This window comes from Ogataea angusta (genome assembly GCF_019207475.1).
Source record: "Ogataea angusta isolate 61-244 chromosome Unknown 61-244_NODE_4_length_877678_cov_91.023368, whole genome shotgun sequence".
NCBI classification, from domain to species: domain Eukaryota; kingdom Fungi; phylum Ascomycota; class Pichiomycetes; order Pichiales; family Pichiaceae; genus Ogataea; species Ogataea angusta.
The window spans coordinates 442,431-456,169 of NW_025065218.1; the positions used below are offsets into that span (position 1 = coordinate 442,431).

General features: G+C 48.2%; 8 protein-coding genes across 8 annotated transcripts; 6 read left to right on the forward strand and 2 right to left on the reverse strand.

The window, feature by feature from the left end:
* Nucleotides 1–168: 168 nt before the first annotated feature.
* On the forward strand, nucleotides 169–1,839 carry KL928_002237 (uncharacterized protein; the record flags this gene model as incomplete). Its single annotated transcript, XM_043202691.1, has 1 exon — nucleotides 169–1,839. The coding sequence occupies one exon, from the start codon at nucleotides 169–171 to the stop codon at nucleotides 1,837–1,839; it is 1,671 nt and encodes a 556-aa protein (XP_043060442.1).
* Nucleotides 1,840–1,924: 85 nt separating this feature from the next.
* On the reverse strand, nucleotides 1,925–2,902 carry KL928_002238 (uncharacterized protein; the record flags this gene model as incomplete). Its single annotated transcript, XM_043202692.1, has 1 exon — nucleotides 1,925–2,902. One exon carries the CDS (start codon nucleotides 2,900–2,902, stop codon nucleotides 1,925–1,927), a length of 978 nt encoding a protein of 325 aa, XP_043060443.1.
* Nucleotides 2,903–2,991: 89 nt separating this feature from the next.
* Nucleotides 2,992–3,777, forward strand: KL928_002239 (uncharacterized protein; the record flags this gene model as incomplete). Its single annotated transcript, XM_043202693.1, has 1 exon — nucleotides 2,992–3,777. One exon carries the CDS (start codon nucleotides 2,992–2,994, stop codon nucleotides 3,775–3,777), a length of 786 nt encoding a protein of 261 aa, XP_043060444.1.
* Nucleotides 3,778–3,958: 181 nt separating this feature from the next.
* Nucleotides 3,959–5,458, forward strand: KL928_002240 (uncharacterized protein; the record flags this gene model as incomplete). The annotated part of the gene is made up of 1 exon (XM_043202695.1): nucleotides 3,959–5,458. One exon carries the CDS (start codon nucleotides 3,959–3,961, stop codon nucleotides 5,456–5,458), a length of 1,500 nt encoding a protein of 499 aa, XP_043060445.1.
* A 65-nt stretch (nucleotides 5,459–5,523) lies between these two features.
* KL928_002241 (uncharacterized protein) lies at nucleotides 5,524–7,152 on the reverse strand (the record flags this gene model as incomplete). The annotated part of the gene is made up of 1 exon (XM_043202696.1): nucleotides 5,524–7,152. The coding sequence occupies one exon, from the start codon at nucleotides 7,150–7,152 to the stop codon at nucleotides 5,524–5,526; it is 1,629 nt and encodes a 542-aa protein (XP_043060446.1).
* Nucleotides 7,153–7,965: 813 nt separating this feature from the next.
* KL928_002242 (uncharacterized protein) lies at nucleotides 7,966–9,999 on the forward strand (the record flags this gene model as incomplete). The annotated part of the gene is made up of 1 exon (XM_043202697.1): nucleotides 7,966–9,999. One exon carries the CDS (start codon nucleotides 7,966–7,968, stop codon nucleotides 9,997–9,999), a length of 2,034 nt encoding a protein of 677 aa, XP_043060447.1.
* Nucleotides 10,000–10,054: 55 nt separating this feature from the next.
* KL928_002243 (uncharacterized protein) lies at nucleotides 10,055–12,916 on the forward strand (the record flags this gene model as incomplete). The annotated part of the gene is made up of 1 exon (XM_043202698.1): nucleotides 10,055–12,916. One exon carries the CDS (start codon nucleotides 10,055–10,057, stop codon nucleotides 12,914–12,916), a length of 2,862 nt encoding a protein of 953 aa, XP_043060448.1.
* A 36-nt stretch (nucleotides 12,917–12,952) lies between these two features.
* KL928_002244 (uncharacterized protein) lies at nucleotides 12,953–13,717 on the forward strand (the record flags this gene model as incomplete). Its single annotated transcript, XM_043202699.1, has 1 exon — nucleotides 12,953–13,717. The coding sequence occupies one exon, from the start codon at nucleotides 12,953–12,955 to the stop codon at nucleotides 13,715–13,717; it is 765 nt and encodes a 254-aa protein (XP_043060449.1).
* Between the last annotated feature and the right edge of the window lie 22 nt (nucleotides 13,718–13,739).

Below are 13,739 nucleotides of genomic sequence, written 5' to 3' on the forward strand. Positions count from 1 at the left end.
CATCTCTGATCCATCACATCCCCTGGCGCTCACATAATGGTAAGTATTATATTATTTGTGCGCTGACTCCGAAAGCAATTCGATTACGACAAGTCCACCGCTCCACGCGAAAAGACATCTACCCTCTCTCTGAGCGAGTTTTCCAAAAACCTAAAGGACGCCAGTCAGATGCCTCGGCTATCTCCTGGCCTGATGTCCACCCCTACGGCGCAAGTTTTTATGTCTCCCGAAGGAGCAGACAATTACACGCACTACACCCATCACCATCACAACTCGCTCTCCTCTCTCAATTCTTCCATCTTGAACCCGACCCCTGGCTCTCTGACCCACGGTGTCGGTGGAAGCAGTACTACGATCTCAGATATATATGTCGGCGCGGCAAATGCCACCGCAGAACCGCTCACTCCTCCGGACTACTTCACCCAACAGCCTGGCGCTATAGAATCACAGTCCCGGAAAAGCTCTTTTTCCAACACCATTTGGAATCAGCCCCCAAATTTCAAACTCTATTCTCCATGGGGGTCTTCTAGCACCAATGCGCTGGGCGCTGCTTACCACATCCCCGAGCTTGACAGTTTGGGGCTTCCTGCTAGCATAGATCCCAACCAGGTCCCGACTCCAGACGAGCCTGCGCAACAGCAAAAGTTTGCCAGAAACCGCTTCATGTCATTGCAAGGCCCCGTCAGCGTGCCTTCGTTTGAGAAACAATTCCAGAATTTGACCATCTCACCATCACAGGCTGTCCCGCAACAGAGCTCTCGCAAGAGCGTATCTTCTTATCCGACGGTGCTGGACGACTCCACGGACGTCCTTGCCTTGTCGAAAGACCAGTTTGGCTGTCGTTTTTTGCAAAAGAAGATTGACGAGGATTTCGGGAAAAACTACCCGTTGATCTTCAGAGAGGTCCACCAGCACTCAATAGAGCTTATGATGGACCCGTTTGGCAACTATCTCATACAGAAGATCATCCTCAACGCGAGCGCTGAAGAGCTCAACCTGATTCTCACCAATATTGCCCCGTTTATTCATACCATCTGCAGAAATCAGCACGGCACTCGCGCTTGCCAGAAGCTCATTGACTGTCTTTCGACCACTGGCCATTACCGCCTTTTGCAGAACTGTCTGACTCCGCACGTTGTCAGCCTAATCCAGGACCTGAACGGTAATCATGTGGTCCAAAAGTGCATCGCCAAGTTTCAGAATGACGACCTGCAGTTCATCATCGACTCCATCTGTAACAACATAGTCAAGATCTCCACCCATAAGCATGGCTGCTGCGTTCTGCAGAAGCTGCTGAACAGGTGCAACCACCAGCAGGTTCTGCAGCTGGGCTCTGAGATCGTCGCGAACTCGTACCAGCTGATGCAGGACCAATTTGGCAACTACGTGGTCCAGTTTCTGATTTCGCTGGATATCCCGTCTCTGAACTCTGAGCTCGTGATGATCATGGTGCCCTTCATTTGCGATCTTTCCACACAGAAATTTTCCTCAAACGTGGTTGAGAAGTGTCTCAAGATCAAGTTCGACCACGGCTTCAACCCTTTGGTGGACGCTCTTTTGCAGTCTCAGGTTCTCGGAGTCCTAGTCAAAGACCAGTTCGGAAACTACGTTGTGCAGACCGCCATGGACAATTCCTCGCCAGAGAACAAAGTGAGATTCGCACTCGCCATCAAGCCAATGCTACCAATGGTTCGGCACGCCTCCTTTGGTAAGCGCATCCACAACAAGGTTATGGGCATCCTCAACGATGCGGACAAGAAACTAGAGAGCACCTCTCAACTGTTGCCTCCTATCGATTTGCAACGCGTGCGCCCTAATGACGCCGAAAGATTTTTATGATACATGGCTTATGACTCGAGACGGTTTGCGACTACTTTGAAATATGGTGTATTTTTTTGTATGAACAAGAGATTTAGAATTTACCCTAATCCTTTCTACGCTTTGCACGCTCCCATGCACTGAGTCTCTTGCGCTTCTTCTCGGTCGTCACGTCCCTGGAATTATCAAACATACTCCAGTCTTCTCCGAAGAATTCGTTTTGTTTCTTCTTGCGCTTTTCCTTTGCAGACATTTTCAGTTGCGAAGCAGGAAGACGTGTGAAATTCTCTTCTTCGTAACGCTGGATTTCGGCCTCTTTTTCCAGTTGGCGCCTGGTCTTCATGTCTCGTCCCTTGTCAACAATCGTAGAGCCAATGGAAGTCTCCACAGCAGGAGCTTCGCTAAGCTCTTCCAAATACTCGTCCATGGATTGCAGGTTTCGGCGGCGTTTCTGCGTAGTGTCGGATTCGGAGAACGTCTGTGGGGGCAAAGCGGCAGCAATTTTCGGTGGACGGTACTTCCCATCGTCCTCGTCTTTCTCTGAGGTTTCTTGCTTTGAGTCTTTTTTCATGAACGCAGAAGCGTCTGGCCTGTAATTCAGCCCTTCGTCCTCATCCTCACTATTCTCGCTGTCCTCGCTGGCGTTGTTATTCACCATTTCCTGCACTTTTTCGCTAGCGTCATTTTGCTCTTTTTCTCGACGCTGGTATGCACTCACCAATTTGTCGAGCTGATAATTAAGTTTCTTTTCTAAAGGCTTGACACCCCTGTCTAGCGCGACTCGTTGGACTATGCTATTCTTGACGGCATTATCAAACATCTCTGTGTCTCCATCTTTCATCAGGCTTATGCGCGAACCAAGAATGACCAAAAGATTATTGATGTATGATAGCATGCTATTATTCTTCAGAGAAAGCAAGGAGACCCCTTCTATTTCCTGAGTAGACTCTGACTCTTTAGCAAGCGACTGCACAAGCTCTGGAACTTTCTCCGAGTCCTCCAAATACGCCACCACGTTGTCCAACGAGGACGACGTCAGCTCTATTGACTCCGTGATCGATTTAAGCAGCTGTTCCACAGACATGGGATAAGTATTTTTCAGATCTAAAATTTTATGCACTGCCGTAAGAAAAATTTTAAGATCAAATTTATCTTTGATAAACATTATTCCAAATGCCTCAGAACGAGTATATTGAGCAGCATATTAAGCAGCACGGAAGACGGCTGGATTATGAAGAGCGCAAAAGAAAGAGAGAAGCAAGAGAGCTTCACAAGGTTGCCGAAAATGCCCAGACCTTGAAGGGATGGAAAGGAAAGCAATTCGCCAAGAAGCGTTACTCTGAGAAAGTGGCCATGCGTAAGAAGATCAAGGCCCACGAGGAGAGCAAAGTTAAGGGTCCAAAGAAACCAAAGGAGGACGATGGAGAAGCATTACCTACATATTTGTTAGACAGACAGCAACAGACCACAGCAAAGGCCATTACTTCCTCGCTTAAACAGAAGAGAATGGAGAAAGCAGACAAGTTTTCTGTTCCATTACCGAAAGTGCGCGGTATCAGTGAAGAAGAGATGTTCAAGGTGGTGAAGACAGGAAAGTCCAAGTCAAAATCGTGGAAGAGAATGATCACCAAGCACACATTTGTTGGTGAAGGATTTACTAGAAGACCAGTGAAACTGGAGAGAATCATTCGCCCATCCGCATTGAGGCAGAAAAAGGCCAATGTGACGCATCCAGAGCTGAAGGTGACGGTCTTGCTGCCTATCCTGTCCGTCAAGAAGAATCCTCAGTCGCCGATGTACACCACCCTCGGTGTGCTCACCAAGGGAACCATCATCGAAGTCAACGTGTCTGAAATGGGAATGGTGACCGCTGGAGGTAAGGTCGTCTGGGGTAAGTACGCTCAAATCACCAACGAACCAGACAGAGACGGAGTCGTGAACGCAGTGCTACTAGTTTAAGTATCGAGACGGTGTAAGGATGTCAAAGAGCCACATTTTCTTATCTGAATGGGCGTATGACTGACTTTTTTGATAATAAAATAGTTTCAAAAAAGACCTATTTGCCCTTGGAAAGCGATTCGTTTAGCTGTCCAGTTGCAATCTCTCTTTCGGAAGTTACATTCGTTTTTACTTATTTGCTATGAAATTGTCCGCGTTGGTTTTAGCCGGGATTTCGGCTTCTGTGGCATCTGCCATGCCGCTTGTTGGAACTGAGCAACAAGTCCTCAACCTGGACCCTCACGAGCAAGACTTTTTGCCCGAAGTCGACTCTGAGACATTGCAGGGACTCATTACCGAAGATGCCTTGAGAAGCAGAGCCGAGGACCTTTTCAAAATTGCTGAGCACTCTGTGGCTCAATTTGGACATCCAACAAGAGTCATTGGCTCCAAGGGCCACTGGAAAACAATTGACTACATCAAGAAGGAAATCCACAAACTTGGCGGATATTACAACGTCTCCGTTCAAAAATTCCCCGCTTATATGAGTGAGATTTACAGCATGGGAGCCTTTATCAACGGGACTAAGCCAGACTCGCTCACCGAGATGGATATGAGCCCACCTACTCCAAACAAGGATTATGTGAGCGGCCCGCTGGTTCTTGTCTCCAACAATGGATGCGACCTTTCGGATTTCCCAGAGGACACCGAAGGTTCCATTGTTCTAGTCCAAAGAGGTGTGTGTCCATTTGGCCAGAAATCCCAGAACGCCGGCAATCTTGGTGCCAAGGCCGCCATCATTTACAATAACGAGGAGGGCAGCATCAGAGGAACTTTAGGTGTTCCTCCTAAAGGAGCTGTTGTTGCTCCTACTGTTGGCATCTCGAAGCTAGAGGGTGAAAAGTATGCTTCTCTTTTGCACAACACCTCTTTAAACGCTTCCGTTATGGTTGACTCATTTGTTGGAGAAATCTACACCCTGAACGTCATTGCAGAGACTATTGAGGGTGATCCAGACAACGTTGTTATGCTTGGTGCTCATTCTGACAGCGTTGCTGCTGGCCCAGGTATCAACGACGACGGGTCTGGTACAATTTCGTTGTTAGAGGTTGCCAAGCAACTGTCCAACTTCAAGGTCAACAACAAGGTCAGATTCGCATGGTGGGCTGCTGAAGAGGAAGGTCTTCTTGGCTCCAACTACTATGCAGAGACACTTTCTCCGGAAGAAAACTTCAAAATCAGACTTTTCATGGATTACGATATGATGGCATCTCCAAATTACGAGTACGAAGTCTACAACGCTTCCAACGCTGTGAACCCAGTTGGATCTGAGGAGCTGAAAAATCTCTACATTGACTACTACGAGTCGAAGGGACTAGATTATGTTCTCATTCCCTTCGACGGCAGATCCGACTATGTTGGCTTCATTGAAAATGGGATCCCAGGTGGAGGAATTGCTGCGGGTGCTGAGAAAAAGAATGCTTTCAATGGTGAGGTTCTCGACCCTTGCTATCACAGTCTGTGTGACAACCTTAGCAACCTTGCCTACGACGCATTTGTGGTCAACACCCAGCTCATTGCGCATTCTGTTGCCACTTATGCCAAGTCGCTGGAGGACTTCCCTGCTAGACAGAAGACAGTGGACGCTTTTGGCCAAACTGGTTCTAAGTTCCAGTACCGCGGCTCTCACTTGATTGTCTGAGCTCGCTACGAGAATTCGTTTTTTGTAGAACCTATGCATGAATATAAACTATGCACCATGCTTTATTAATCCCTACTTAGAAATTGGTCCATCGTGTACATTTTGCGCGAGTTATAGTTTTCGCCGAGCACGTCCTTGAAGTTGACTCTATTGCTGACTTTGAGCTTGCTCAACGATGTTGTGCTCGAGCCTGTGGAGGCCGCAGAGCTTGTCGAGTAAATTTTTGGCGGAGCAACAGTTGGTTGCGCGAGCAGCGGGCTATGGAGGTCGGGCGCGACCACCTCGGTAAGCTTTGTGGGTAATGAGTTGATGGTGTTAACAGAATTTCTATTTTTGGCGGCCTGTGGAGCAACGAACGGAGCAACAGGCTTATTAATTTGGTGTTCGTTGGCGTTCTGAAGATGGCGGTGTTTTGTGTTGATAGGCAGCGAGACAGCAGAGTTGTTTATGACTGAGGCTTCAGACAGGTCGGATTCAGGCGTCGCAGAGCCGGAAAGATTCAACAGCTTGGAAAATCCTTTGAAACGCGACGTGTCTGCCACCTCGTCGAAATCGCTAAGGAGGTCTCCCGAGCGTGAATTGCGTAATAGGTGGCCCGAGCTGCCGGAGCTCTTGAGCACCGTGTCGTTGAGTTTGAGGTATGCGTGGTGAGTTTTTGAGTCAGCAAAATACTTCAGCAGCTTGTGTGTTTTGACGGCTCTCAATGCGACCCGGTTCTCGGGCCTCTTTTCCAACATTTTGCGCAGCAGTTCAACAAGAGACTTGAAGTACGACACCAGCTTTGAGTTGTAATCGTAGCCATAGTTGGCATCTGTAAGCCTTTTCAGCGTGTAGCACTCTGCGAACGGCGGGAATACAATGTCATTTTCTACCACGTCATGAAACAATTTAAACTCGTTTTCATTGTAGAAAGGGAAAGTCTCGAAGAAGAGATAAAACAAAGTGATTCCCAGGGACCAGACATCAATCTTGTACCCCGGATCAGACTCTTTTTCTTTTTTAAACTTGAAGAGCGAGAAGCCAGATTTGCCTGTAGTCTGCTCCTTTGTGTTTTCGTTTTCGCAGATTTCCGGAGCTATAAACAACGGCGTCCCCACGATCTTCTTGAACACCTCAAAATTGTCTTCTAGCTCGTTTCCTGTGAGTTTATAGCATGTTCCGAAGTCTGAGATCTTGACCCTGCCGTGATGATCAACTAGTAAATTGGATGGTTTAATGTCCCTGTGTATGATATTCTGCAAGTGGAGGAATTCCAGCCCATTGACCACGTCTCGGAGCTTGGTCTGTATGTTCTCCATCTTATCCCTTGTGGTCGGATATGTTGCAAAATTTGTGCGATTCAGCTCTCCAATGGAACAGTACTCGCTAACAAAATATATTCGATTATTGGAAGAGTGGCTGATTATGCTGTATGATTGAAGAATGTTGGGATGCTGAAAACCGCGCAGTAGCTTAATTATGCGAACCTCGTTCTTTACTCGGTTGATGTTGGACACATTGGACAAATTCAGAATCGGTTTGTCCAGTTTCGTGTTACCTACTATCTTTATTGCATAGTAAAACTCTCCATTTACACTGGCTAAATCCGAGATATGGTGGTCCCTGGATGTGGCAACCAGTAGCACCTTACCAAAGCGGCCCGATCCAAGCTTTTTGATGCTTTTGAATTCACTTAGATGGAATTCATTGTCCATTCTTCCTAATTCCAGGAACAAAACCTAGCAGAAATTATTGAGACTCTAAAGCCCCTTTCACTATTTCCAGGACACCAGAAAATTGATAATCAGATGGATTGTCATACAATGTAGCACAGATCACGAATCTGTGAGCTTCTTGACACCTTCAGCAGTCATTCACTCAGCCAGCTACCAAACCTTGCCGCTTGGGATTGATTACCCGGCCTCTGTGAACTTGGTATAAAAGTCGAAAACTTGAGCTATTTTTTTTTTTCTTAGTGAACGCCTGAAGATCAGATTCTTCGAACATGGCTCTTGCCTTTTACCAGAGCCATCCGGGATCTGTCTTTACTTGAAAAGGCATTACTCGAATTTTTGGAACTCATTCCCGATTGATACTCTTTAGAGATCTTGGGAACCCGTAACCCGTATATACGCAAACTAAACCTCTTAAAAGCTGCATTGAGACAAGTCATTTTAGTGCTTTCACTAGTGCTTGATGATGCAGTACAGTCATCTTAGCTACACGTTTTACTCTGTCTGGATTCATACGGCCCTTCTCCGTGGTGGTGGGATCTCGTATTCGAACACATTCGACAGAATTACATAACCCCTGCCAGATTTGGAATGAAAATTTTTGTGGATCGTGTTGATGTTATGAAATTAGATCCGTATTTGTTTTTTTGTCGATAGCTAGCATTTAATTTCACGTAAAAAAAGCGTGAATATCTCTTCCAAATACATTCTAAACAGTCCGATCTGTTTATGTCTCTCATTTCATTCATATATTAGCCAACCTTCGCTGAGTTTACGTGATAGACAACGAATATAATGCTTGTCAAAAAGGACAAATGCTCAAAGGGGACGCAGTATTGCCAAACCAGCGACGACTTGAATTCCACGAGTATTGTGCTCGCGGTGGTGATACCCGTCGCCGTGGTGGCAATGGTGGTTGCGTTTTTCATCTGGAGAGCCTGGAAACGTAATAAGAAGGAGGCTCTTGACGACAATGATCCCGACTTTTATGGGGACAACACAGTGTTACCGGACTATCCAACCAAGGAGGAAATATTCGCAGCCAGAAACGCGAGCGAAAACCCATTCGATGCGTCTAACGCTCGTTATCCACAAGCAGTACTTGACGAAAAGGACCAGAGCTCCAATAATAAGGCAGGATCTTATTATAACACGTCTCAATTAAGTCTCGGAACAGATAACATGCTGGGAACCCCCCGTGGTCACGTGGAGTCCTTTGTTTTGCCGCGTGTCGACGACTCCACCTCCAAGCATTCCCTGGATCAGCTTTCTAGACAGCTTGGGGGCGTTTATCCGGGTTACAAGGTGCCAGAGAGTGCTCGGTTCAGCTCTAATAATCATTCGAGGAGGTCCTTGTTTTCAGAAAACTCTGGAGATCTCACTGGTTTTGAGAGATCCACTGAGGACTTGGGCAGAACTCTTGGGCCACATAGCTCCGACAAGTCTCCTGAAACTCCTCAGAAGTCCTCAACAGTGTACTCTCAACCCGATAATACTTTTTCCCCGCCGACTTCTGGTCCACCTGGTGACCCAGAGGAATCTGACGATGATAAGTTCTACGAGACAACCGATCCAGGGCACCGGATGTCCTATGATGCTGACGATAGTCACAAGTACTCGTTCGACGACACAGACGCTTCTGTGGCTCATCGTCACAGTTGCAATCAAGATGCAAACGTTCAGCCTCAGGACATTGAGCCAGATCATGAGGATCCCGATCAATTTGCATCCGATTACGTTCCAGAAATTGTGCCATTGGAGGAGCATACAAATGTGCCAGAGAACGAGATGGTATCCAGCTCTCCGGTAAGTAAAGCTCTTCCAGAAGCTGAAACTGCGGAGGTTCCCGATTTGAACGAAGTTCTCGTAGCAGAACATATACCGATTTCCCCTGAAGAGGAGGAACAGATCAACAGAATGAAGTCTGTCTACAAAGTTTATTTCTCAAGAGAGAACTCTCTGAAGTCGAAAAAGTCAAACCACATGTTTTTCGAAGACCAAGACATGCCACCTTTGCCGCAGCTGCCGCAAAACGAGGAGCAAGATTCATCACATCAGCCGGAATATGCAAGCGAGCCAAGCCAGGAAAATGACGTCTCCGCACAACAACAGGGCGAAGAGACGGATTTCGAATACGCTAATGGTAATGGCAGACCGGAGCTGACATTGGACACTTCTATAAACGATCATCGTGCAAGTTACGCGTCATCTGTCTACTTGGACAACGGAGCCGTCCCAGTGCAACAGCAAGGCCACCCATTCTATCCTCACCAGCATATCCAGAACATTCTGAACCAGCAACAGTCGCAGGCGCATTACTACCGGCAGATGGCTGCACAACAGAGAAAACCCCAGCACTATCCAGTCAAACAGAAGCTGGAAAACCTTCCATCGCCCCACGAACTAAACAACCGAAACTCTACTTTGGAGACCTTCACACAGTTCGAAAAGCAACGCAAATACACCGGCAAGAAGGGCCAGTCTCCAGCGGTGATGCAGCAGAACTTCAGTCCTATTGAAAACACGCAATGGGGGCCAAGCCAGACGAATTCGTCGCAGCCTTCGCCTCACCAGATCAGAGACTCAATTGCAATGTTCAACCCTGTGGACATCAACTACAAAAAGACTTACAAGCCTAGCGGAACGCTAGCCGAACAGGTCCGTAAGGTTTCTCCTGGTGCGAGGTCGTTCTCTCCAACGTCTTCCAGATTTGCATACGACGACCAGACGATGCCGCGGCCAATGACCCGAGCGGGTTCTGAGACCCTTGTTCCGAAATCTGGCTCTCAAGCCGATCTTAGAAAATATGTAGACAATGCCAACCTATAGTTTAGTTCAATATTAAAAAAAATCGAGACATAAATTTATTGTAATCATGTCGCAAATGAAGGGTCTTGTCCAATTCATCACGGACATCCGAAACTCCAAGGAACAGGAGCAGGAGGACAGACGCGTCCAATCTGAGCTCGTGCACATTCAGAAGCAGTTCCAGCAGCCCAACCTGTCAGGCTATCATCGCAAGAAGTACATCTGCAAGCTGCTGTATATCTATCTTATGGGCCACGAGCTCACGTTTGGCCTGAGCGAGGCAATGGCCCTTGCCGGGTCAAAAGTGTACTCTGAAAAATCCATTGGGTATCTAGCCCTGTCGCTGTTCTACCAGACGCGCACAGAGGCCGTTGACGCGATATTTGAGACTATTCACAACGATCTCGCCCATCAGAAGGAGGACTTTGTTTGTCTTGCGCTCCAATTTCTCTCTTCTGTGGCGGACTCAGACATGTACAGCAGGGCTTTTGAGGACGAGGTTTTCAATTTGATAAGGTCGCCCGTTTCATCCAGTTTGGTCCGCAAAAAAGCCGTTCTGACGCTGCTGCAGCTGCTCAAAATCGATCCCCTCCTAGTCACCAGACACTCGGGCTTGGTTTCCCGCGTTGCACCGCTGATCAACGACTCTGATTTTGGACTCAGCATCGCTGCCGTTTCGCTGATCCAATATATCGCCAAACTGGACCTGGACCTCTGCACCAGCTGCACCACGCTAGCCCTTGAAAAATTGCACAAGATCGTTGTCGATGCCGAATGTCCCGCCTCGCACATGTACCACGGCATCCCTGCACCGTGGCTGACTGTCAAGCTGTTCCAGCTGCTCGAGACGCTGGTCCCGAACGTCGACGCAATGCCCCTCGACCAGGCCAATATGCACACCGTGAAGACTGTGATCCAGCGGGCCATTTCCACAGCCATATCGCAGGCCCCGCTGATGTCTGCCGAGGCACGGCACACGAGGGATTTCGTCCTACTGGGCGCCGTGTCGCTGGCCGCACACGTGGACCCGTCGCCCGACCAATCGACAATCGCAGCCGATGCGCTCTGCCAGCTGTTGCAGTCCGCTGAAACAAACACGCGCTACCTGAGTCTTGCCGCTCTGGCAAAGCTCGCGGCAAGAAACGACGGGCCCGTTTTGGTGACTATCAACAAGCACATAGAGCAGATTTTCTCCCTGCTTCGCGACAAAGACGTTTCTGTGAGAAGACTATCGCTGGATCTAATATATATTATTTGCAACTCGGACACGGTCGAGCAAATGTGCCGACAGCTTCTGGATTACCTTTCTGTGACTGACTTCGCCATGAAGTCCGAGGTTGCCGTCAAGATCGCCGTGCTCGCCGAGAAATATGCCACAAACGCTACCTGGTATGTCACCACCATGATGAAGCTGATCTCCGTGGCAGGAAACTATCTCGACGAAGAGGTGCGCCAGAGGCTGATCCAGATCGTCGTCAACAATGACTCCATTCAGGCCCCCGCGTGCCGCCTCTCCTACAATGCCCTCAAATCCGGTACTTATCCAGAGTCTATGGTGAAGCTGGCAGCATTCTTACTCGGCGAGTTTGGTATACAGCTGGATGTTCCGCTTGTGCAGCAGTTTGAGCTGCTCTACAATTGCTACTTCCAGACCACTGTCATGGCCAGATGTGTTCTGCTCTCGAGTTTCTTGAAGTTCTACGTCCACGAGCCGCAGCTTAGACCCCGAATTTTGGAATTGTACGAACAGGAATCCAACTCTTTCAGCGCGGAAATCCAGCAGCGGTGTCTGGAGTACGCCAAGCTGGTCGCTCTGCCAGACAGCTCGTTGTTGAATCTCGTGGTGGTGGACATGCCTCCGTTCCAGTCCAAAATCTCGCCTTTGGTCTCCAGATTGGGGAACGTTCAGCAGCTGCAACAGAGCTTCCAGCTGAGTCTGCCGTATGCTGCGCGCTCGACGTCGTCGCTAGAAAGACCCAAATCGCCCAAGAAACCGGCTCCGCCTCGCCCGAGAAGCCGGAAGAACACCAATTCGCTTATGTCGCCATCGCTCAACACCGCTGCTGCCAGTATAAGCCGGCCAGACACCGACGACTCGTCACGGTCTATGTCGCACTTCTCGGACTCGCACTTCTCGTACAATTCCACTGCAAACCCATCTGTCGACCATCTTCCAGCATTCAGCCCCAACTGGAAAGAGGGATACTACCGTCTCTTGCATTACGACCAGGGTATCTTCTACGAGGACTCGCTGTTCAAAATTTTATTCAGACTTAGAAGAAATCACGCTCAGCTGCACTATGAGCTTTCTTATTCCAACAAGTCGCCCGGTACGATCACCGGGCTTACAAGCGAGGTGGCTGCTAACTTGATCAATACCGAGGACCCGGGCTATGTGGTTAAAATCATCAAACATCCAGAATCCACCATCACCGCCAATTCGAAATCGGTCCAGATCTTCGACGTCACCGTACGGAAACCGTACCTGGACAGAGAGGTACCGAGCATCAATATATCGTTTGTGTGCGGGACTCTGTGCCAATACAAGCTACGACTTCCAGCCGTGGTTGGGAAGATCATGGTCAGAGGTACGCCTCTGTCCAAGGAGTCATTCTTTACCAGATGGAGTCAGGTCAGCAGTTTGCCTGGTGGAGAGTGCCAAAAGGTGATTCGGCTCTCGTCGCCGATGCAGACGGTGATTCTGAGCCGGACCATGCAGCTTTTTGGATTCAATCTGCTCAAGAACATCGACTACAACATGCACAATATCGTGTGCACGGGTATATTGAGCATGGCAGCAGGTGGAGCAGGATGCTTGATGCGGATCGAGACAAACCCTCAAGATGCTCGCGTGCTGCGCATTACTCTGCGGTGCACCGTCTCTGGCCTGGCGGACATTTTGGTGGGCACGTTGACAGATCTGTTAGATAACATCTAAAATATATCATTTTAGCGTGGTTTTTACTAGAAAAAAATGTTCACTTTGATAAGGTCCCGAGTGTTTATTAGACTTAAGCATTTTCCATCCATGAGTTTGGACTACACATCCGAGAGAGGCGCCGAACTAGTCTCGAATGCCAATAAGATTGCCCAGAGGGTCAAGGAGCTGAACGATAAGGCTCGACTAGTGTGTGTGTCGAAGTTCAAGCCGGCTAGCGATATCAAAGCACTGTACGACGCCGGATACAGACATTTTGGTGAGAACTACGTCCAAGAGCTTTTAGAGAAAGCCAAGGTGCTGCCAAAGGATATTCAATGGCATTTCATTGGCGGATTGCAAACGAACAAAACCAAGGACCTTGCGAAGAACATAGATAACCTGTACGCTGTGGAAACGATTGATACCGAGAAAAAAGCGCGCAAGTTGAACGATGTGCGTGAGCAGTCGGGAAAACCGATTATCAACGTCTACATCCAAGTGAACACCTCTGGCGAGGAGCAGAAGTCTGGAATAGCTCCAGAAGACTGTTTGCAATTGGCAAAAATCATCGTCAGCGAGTGTCCGAAGCTCAATCTCGAAGGCTTGATGACCATTGGGTCGATTGTGCAATCGATATCGAGCGACGAAAACCAGGATTTCAAAACCCTTGTGGAAGTTAGCAAAAAGCTAGAGGCCGAGCTCGGAAGAAAATTGGAGCTGAGCATGGGAATGAGTAACGATTTCGAAGAGGCTCTCAGACAAGGTTCGAGCTCTGTCAGAGTCGGATCAAATATATTTGGTAGCAGACCTACAAAATAAAGACTTAATTCAAATTAATTTT